Below are 7,667 nucleotides of genomic sequence, written 5' to 3'. Positions count from 1 at the left end.
TCGAACCGCGCGCCCAACCAGCCTGCTGCGGGCCTGGGCGCTACCACAGCTGCTGCCTGAGCAGGGGGCGCCGGCCGCGCCTTCATTCCCCTTTCGCGAAACAACAGAGCCGCTTGAAGGGCGGTTGCTGAGATCATTGTTCGAGATGGATGGCAAAAGCGTTATTTAGTTAGCGATTTCCTTTTTTTTTTTTGCTTATGCCTTGCGGAAAATCCCCCCACCTTTCTTCCTGGTTAGTTACGCCCAAACCGTCCGCGGTCACAAGACCCACCCCGTGTGTTCCCAGTTCCCATCACACTTGACCGGCCGGAAACAGGAACCCGAAAGAGATGAGGAGACGATCGGAATCCAACGGCCCCAGGAGACGGAACACTTTTTCTCCGAGTGGGCGCTAGGAAGGGATGCGAGGGGGAAGATAAATTGAGTGGCGCTACGAGGATCGCACATGGCGGTGGTGAGGGAGAGCAGTAGCGTCCCTTCGCGGATGGCGGTTCCCGGGGGCTCTCGGCCTCTCCTGGGGGGCGGGAGTTGGGGCTGTGGGTGGCTCCCCCGCTTCGCTCGCGTTCTCCCCCCCGCCTCGCGTAGAAAGGTTATATTGCTAAGAGCTGTTTAACCTCCTCGTCGTGCACCCAGTCATATGCTTCACGGTTTTAAAACAAAAAACCAACCCCAACACCTAAATCCTGGTTACTTGTAGCAATGCGGTGTTTACTGGCACTGGACCGGAGCAGAGCGTGTAACCTAGTGCGAAGCAAGGGAGCGCTCTTCTCAAAAGGTTCTTTGTGGAGGTCTTCTGGTGGAACGATTTGTTCCATAATTTGGTATTATGATTGCGTTAACGCCTGCGATGTAAGTGTTAGCGATCTGTTGTTATCTTCTTGCAGAAGAAGAGAGTGTGCGTTACAGGTGTGACAGCTTGACTTTTCAACATGGAGAAGAAACAAATTTCACAACGCTTGTATGTTGGAGGGCTTGGCCATACGGTTTCTAAGGCTGAACTGCAAGAAAGATTTGGCAAGTTTGGGCATGTTTTGGATGCAGAGATTATTACCAGAAAAGACGATCAGGGTAACCGTTTTGCATCATCCTTTAAAAGTGAATTGTTTTTCAGTTTGCTGTGTGAAATGGAATTTTTGCTTCAGAGACACGTTATTTTCAGGAAATAGCTTAATTTCCAGTTTTAAAGGAAACACTGATATTATATAGAAATTAACTGAATGTTTATCATTGAGCAGGGAACCCTATGAAAACTTTCGCTTACATCAGTGTCAGCATTTCTGATGCAGATCTTAGAAAGTGTAAGTACTTTTTTTTTAAAGTAATTTATGTTTTTGAGCCAAGTTGCATTACTGATAATGCACGTAATGTCAAATCAGGATGTGGTCAAGGTAGACCCTGTTTCATTCTGTTGTCATATTCATTCCATTTTCTTTAAGCTGCAATTTTATGGAAGTCGCTTTACTGGAGTTTTCAGTAAGTAGATGTAAGCAGATTAAAAAGATTCCTTGTGACTGAAATAGGTGATTTAGGAATTTGTTCTAACCCTTTTACGAAAAGGTGTAGGAAATGTGCTTCAAACGCTTTCATCAGGTCCATAAAACATTAGAAGTGACTTGACGTGAGAGGAAACCCAGAAGGAGAGTTTACATAAAGCATGCTTCTGTTAAAACAATTTTACAAATCCCAGAGTAGTTGGATTACGAAACTACTGGCAGGGTTATAAAACCACCTGTGTAATATGTAGCAGCAAAATGGCAGGTGAAGATACCTATACCTGAAGAGACGGATTGGTAATATGCCCTTTTATCTAGGGAATGCTGCCATTAGGAATAGGAAAGCTGTTGGAGAGCGACTCAAAGCTAACGCAGCCCTTGATACTTAACTTCCCGAAGTTCTAAGTACAACACTTTTCCCTTTGGTTTTCAGTACTCTTTAACTGTTTTTTTTCAAAGTACGGAAGAACTTAAGTAGAGAAGAGCCTGTCTGACAGTAGTATAGAAACTTCAGGGTACGTGTATCTGAATTCTCAGGTTTGTATTTGAACTGAACCATACAGACTTGAATGACTCTCATGAAGTCCGAACTTTAATTTTGGATGTAGACCTTCTTGCGTAAGATTAGGGCATTGGACCTTTCATATACAAACTTAAATCAGGTGAGTAATGGAGTATAAGATCATGCTAAAGAAACTTCAAACTATCAAAGAAGGAGGCATAGTGAAGTCTAAGGTGTCTTTTTTTAATGTAGAAAATACTCATTTCCCGTCTCCTTGTTTTACAGGCATGTCAGTTTTAAATAAAACAAAATGGAAAGGGGGGACACTGCAAATTGAGTTGGCCAAAGAAAGCTTTTTGCAGAGGTAAAAATCAATTTTAAAAATGTATGTTGTTGATAAACAGAAAAAGGGTAACTTTAGCAGAAGTCTAAGGTGTCTTTTTTTAATGTAGAAAATACTCATTTCCCGTCTCCTTGTTTTACAGGCATGTCAGTTTTAAATAAAACAAAATGGAAAGGGGGGACACTGCAAATTGAGTTGGCCAAAGAAAGCTTTTTGCAGAGGTAAAAATCAATTTTAAAAATGTATGTTGTTGATAAACAGAAAAAGGGTAACTTTAGCAATTAACGTTATGGCTGCTTTCATCTGCGACTCTCTGCGACGCTCTTATCCTTTCTAGTTTTTATTGGCATTGGTGGACTGTTGATGCATATTAGATACAACATGTTTTGCATCGTTATTCCCTTAAAGGTAGCAGATGTGTTAATTCCTTAAGTAGTGAATGGTTACTGGCCTGTGGGAGAGGGTCACTGCCAGCTGTAATTTAGCACACAGGCAGACCTTTTTTCACATATGATGTACTTTTTGGTACAGGCTCGCCATGGAGAGGGAGGAAGCAAAGCTGCAGAAAGAAAAGCCACAGAGAAATGACAAAGCATGTCTGTTAGAATCACTGAAAAAGGCTGGAGTTGTAGACTTTCACATGAGAGCAGTACCAGGTACAGAGGTGCCAGACCATAAGGTATGGTGGGGTAGATGTATAGAGAATTAAAATGAAACAAAAACCAGAATCGGGCACAAGTTTACTACACCTAAATTTATGTCAAATCTTTATGCTTTAAGTAAATAAACTCTTATTAAGTGTGACGGTCCAACTTGTGAAAAGTAGTCTAAAGAGATACCTTATGTGTGGACATGTAGAATGCTCCTGTTGTTCTTTGTAATGATTGGAAATAATCTTGATCATACTGTTCTCTCTTGTCGTGTTAAATTAGTAAATGCTTTGTTACTCGTTTATGTTGGGAATATCTTTGTGTCACCCTTAAAAGCATGTAAAGGGAACGTGTGTCTTATTTTTATACAGCATAGACATTTTTGACGGCTGGGTTGTCGAGAACTAATCTCTGTGCTTCGGCACATTCGGGATCAGGGTCTACACGTGCTTACAAAAGTAAGACAGAATAAAAGCACTGAACATGCAAATTTAGGCAACAAAAAATAATATATACTACAAAGTTTTCAAAATTATTTGCTAAGCACAGAATGTTTTTGGAGGGTGATGGGGGGTAATTTTTCAGTGGGAAAGGGGAAAAGGGCAAAATAATAGTGATCCTGGCTGTATAGTTACCACTGTTAATTCATAAACCAGAAGCCTTGTATTAAAAATAGTACTTGTAAAGAAATTCGGTTCTTTATTGTCACTCTTATTTGCAGGTTGTAGAAATTTGGTTTGTTGGTTGGTCGGTTTTGGTTTGTTCTTTTTTTGAGAAGGAAGCTGGCTAAGTTGCACAGTATGAATGTATCTCAGTTAAGAGAGTAAACAAAAAAGAATTAGTCACAGATGGTTCTTTATTAGGGTTTCTGTTCTCAAAGTATATACACCTTGTTTTATTCCAGGGTTACTTCCATTCCTTCTTTGTTTAATGCTGATTATTTCTCTTTTCTTTTAGAAATGGGTTGTTGGTAAATTCGGCAGAGTCTTGCCTATCCTGCACCTTAGGAGTCAACAAAAAAATAAAATATCCTTTTCCTATTGGTTGGGCATAGGCACAATTCCCTTCTTTCTTTCATCATATGGGGAAACATTTGCTTAGCAGTCTTAATGTTGACTACTATGTCATACTTGATTTACTGAATCCCCTAAGTAAATCTTGCAGTGTGTGATTTTAGTAATTTTTTTAGACAGCAAATCAGTTGCTTGAAGGCTTACGGTCATAACGTTAAAAAGGACTCTTTGTTGTCCTTTCATGCAGAATTTAGCCTGTTAGTAAAGATTGGAAGTCTGCTTGCTGAAAGAATCATGTTGTTATAATTCCTTAACTCAGACTAACATTGTGAAATATGACCCATCAAAATACTGCCATAACCTTAGAAAGCTGGAGCCAGACTTGACACATGTAGTTCCTATATCCGAGCTTACTTGGCACTTGGAAGGGAGAGATGACAGCATAAACAAGAAGCAGCAAGGAGAGTTCCCTGTAACTAAGAAGCCACCTAAAAAACTGAGGCAACTGGGCAGTGAGGCTCTGAATGGAGCAGTAGTTTGCTCTTCTGGGTGCCAGTCACGTTCAAAAAACACAAGCTCATCACAGCTAGATCAAAGATCAAAATCCAAATCCAGTGAGAAGTCTAAATTGCCTCCATCAAGCAGTCTTAATAGTAAAATATCAGGGAGAGGTTTATCAAGAAGCCACCTAAAAAACTGAGGCAACTGGGCAGTGAGGCTCTGAATGGAGCAGTAGTTTGCTCTTCTGGGTGCCAGTCACGTTCAAAAAACACAAGCTCATCACAGCTAGATCAAAGATCAAAATCCAAATCCAGTGAGAAGTCTAAATTGCCTCCATCAAGCAGTCTTAATAGTAAAATATCAGGGAGAGGTTTGTTATCGGATAAAAGCAATGCTTCTGGACTTACAGCTCAAAATAATATGAGTGTTTCTGACAGTGACATTGATTCTGAAGAGGAAATCAGAGCAATGCTAAAGAAAGAGGTAGAAATACAGAAAGCTGAAAATGTTGAGACTGAAAGTGACCAGTTGGAAATTGTTGGGGATAATTTTGAATTAAAATACAATAGTCACTGGTCCTTAAGCAATCCAGATGCCATGAAGAAAGCTATCAAAGGAAGTTATAGAGAGAAAGACACTGTGGAATGCGATAATGGTTATGATTCAGCAGATACAGATGAAATTATTGCTGAAAGCAAAACTCCAGATCTAAGTAGCAGGAAAACTGCAATTTTAGAAGATTCTAAACAGGTGAAGGTGGAAAATAAAGAAATATTAACTAACAAAAAATGTGATTTGGTAAATGACTTCTCACTGAAGACTCACAATTTAAGAGAAGAATATGTTGAAAGAAAAGGAAAAATGAAAAAATCCAAAATTGCTGCCCTAACAAAAAATGTGATTTGGTAAATGACTCCTCACTGAAGACTCAGAATTTAAGAGAAGAATATATTGAAAGAAAAGGAAAAATGAAAAAATCTAAAATTCCTGCATTGCAGAGTACCGCAGTTAACAGTACAACAAAGACAAGCGATAGTGAAAGCTCCTATTCAGAGCCTGAGAAAGGGGAGTCTGAAATCAGTTCTGATTATGAATCCATGATGCAAAACTGTTATCGCGTAGACCTTACATTAGATGACTTAAAAGCATTAGCTACTGAAAACACTGGGACACCAGTAGAAGAGTCAGACAGTACACAGAGTTCTAGTCAGCACAGTGTTGAGGAAAATTCTAAGGGTAATGTAAATACAACAAAACTTACTAAGTTTCACCCTGCAGTTAAAAAAAAATGTATCTGTCCTGAAGATGTAGTTGCTGCAATTTTAGCGGGGGAGGAGAATGCTGATGAAGAAACCTCCAAGGGACAAAATAATACGCATTTGAAATATCAGCCCTTCAGAGGAATGGGGTCCCTTTGTGAAAAAGAGTTAACTAAGGACAGCACTGGTTTAAAGAAGAGGTCTGTAGAAAGTCTAGGTCTTGAAGCTTGTATTTCTTATTGTGGGGAGGAGTCATCTAAAAGGCAGTCTAAGAACCATCCACTGTATTCGCTTGAAGTCAGCAGTAAAAAGAGACAAAATATGCATTGTGAGCAGCGTAGGGAATTGTCAGATGCTGCCTCCTTAGCAGATGAGAGTGATCAGCCTGTTTCCTGGCCACGTTTACAAGGAAAGAGCAAAGATGCGAGTTTGTTGCAAGATCAAAATTCAGAGCACGGAGATGCTGTTCCTAGTACTGATCAGAGTGAAGATGAGAGCAGTGACATGGATAGTAATGCTGCAGTGTCACAGAAACATGTTAAACGACAACTGAAAAGCCCAAAACTGCTTTCAAAAAAATTGAAGAGGGATGTAAGCAATAAAAATCCAGAATGTGAAGCTACTAAATGTGAGAATGGGAAGACAAGCCTTCTGGAAAATAAGGAGCTTTGTCTTCATGCTACTGCTTCAAAGGAACCTAATACAAAAAAGAAGCAGTTGCAGGATAACCAGAGGAGGCTGGCAGCTCTAGAAGAGAGACAGAAAGAGAGAGAATTACAGAAGAAACTCATTCAAGGAGCTCTTTCAAATCTGGTAATTACGCTCTCAACTTCTATCTGAATAGTATGCAGTAAAAGAAAAAGGGGAACTAAGAGATGTGGTTTAAGATATTTTAAAATCATACTCTGGAATTTCTGATTGCATTGCCAGTTGTCTTTTGAGTGTATACAAAATGATGTGTACCTTATTCCTGGAACGTCTCTAGAGTTGCAAGAGGAATAGTAGATTCCTCCTTTCGTGTCATGGAAATGTCTTTTAGATATTTATGTATGACTGTAGCAAGTATTTGATATGTTTGACTTAACAGTTTCACTCTTACGTAGGATAGCCAGCCAGCAGGCAAGCATAAACACATCGTATTCAATTCAGATGTGGAAAGTGAAGCTGAAGTAGATGAGATGTTGAAGAAAGATGCGAGTTTGGGAAATATGCACGAAGAAGTAAGTGTTATTGGGGAAAAAGTCCAGTATTCTGTAGGCTAATTCCATATCAATATGACTGTGCCTTTTATTCTGAAGACTATTTGTCATAGTGAAGTGACGGAAAAAAGTAGATAAGGTTTGAATTAATGTCAATGATTCTTCTTTTTTTGCTAGCATGAAACAGGTTTCAGAGAACTTAACCATGCATCTGATAAAGCTGGAGAACTTGGGGAATTTATAAGGAGATTGAGATTTGTGTAAAAGATATTCTAACTTCGATTAAAAGAAAAAGAATGTTTAAGTTATAGGGCTTACACATAATTAGTTTTGAAATTTCGCTGCTTTTAGTCAAAGGAAGGGGAGGAGATTTGGCTTAAGGACTCTCTGCTCTTTCCAACACTGTGGATGAAGAATCTGTATTAATGCAGTGTCTTGTTTTTAAAGTGATGTTAGGGTCCAGAGAAGTTGTGTGGGACTTCCTCTTTACGCCTTACCTAATTGAGACTTTATTTAGCAGACTCGCCAGGATTTTACCACCATACTTTCAGCACAATTACGTACTTTTTTCTGGAGTAGAACTTCTTGTATCATCACATTTTTTTAGTCACATCTCTGCTAAAGCTTTAAGCCATTGGTTTTGCTTTTGTTGGTTTCTTTCTTCATAAATGTAGTAAGATTAGGACCATTCTCACTGTTTAATTAAA

The 7,667-nt window shown here is 39.4% G+C and overlaps 2 protein-coding genes across 3 annotated transcripts in view; one reads left to right on the top strand and one right to left on the bottom strand.

Moving 5' to 3' along the window:
- Positions 1-268, bottom strand: part of CENPP (centromere protein P) — a 169,426-nt gene extending 169,158 nt beyond the window's left edge. The window contains exon 1 of one of the 2 annotated variants that reach the window (XM_019470837.1): positions 222-268. The gene's annotated coding sequence lies outside the window, so the exon portion shown is untranslated. The remainder of the gene's footprint in view (positions 1-221) is intronic. The other variant, XM_009274616.2, reaches the window with a different exon arrangement.
- Positions 269-302: 34 nt separating this feature from the next.
- NOL8 (nucleolar protein 8) overlaps positions 303-7,667 on the top strand; it is an 18,729-nt gene continuing 11,364 nt past the window's right edge. The window contains exons 1-10 of the mRNA XM_009274610.2: positions 303-454; positions 885-1,068; positions 1,236-1,298; positions 2,281-2,359; positions 2,870-3,017; positions 3,946-4,014; positions 4,327-4,672; positions 4,873-5,399; positions 5,501-6,574; positions 6,865-6,981. Of these exons, the coding sequence (XP_009272885.1) occupies positions 930-1,068; positions 1,236-1,298; positions 2,281-2,359; positions 2,870-3,017; positions 3,946-4,014; positions 4,327-4,672; positions 4,873-5,399; positions 5,501-6,574; positions 6,865-6,981 (2,562 nt within the window). The 5' untranslated portion in view covers positions 303-454; positions 885-929. The remainder of the gene's footprint in view (positions 455-884; positions 1,069-1,235; positions 1,299-2,280; positions 2,360-2,869; positions 3,018-3,945; positions 4,015-4,326; positions 4,673-4,872; positions 5,400-5,500; positions 6,575-6,864; positions 6,982-7,667) is intronic.

This window comes from Aptenodytes forsteri, unplaced genomic scaffold (assembly GCF_000699145.1).
Source record: "Aptenodytes forsteri isolate BGI_AS27 unplaced genomic scaffold, ASM69914v1 Scaffold240, whole genome shotgun sequence".
NCBI classification, from domain to species: Eukaryota; Metazoa; Chordata; class Aves; order Sphenisciformes; family Spheniscidae; genus Aptenodytes; species Aptenodytes forsteri.
This window is presented reverse-complemented; position numbering and strand designations above follow the sequence as displayed.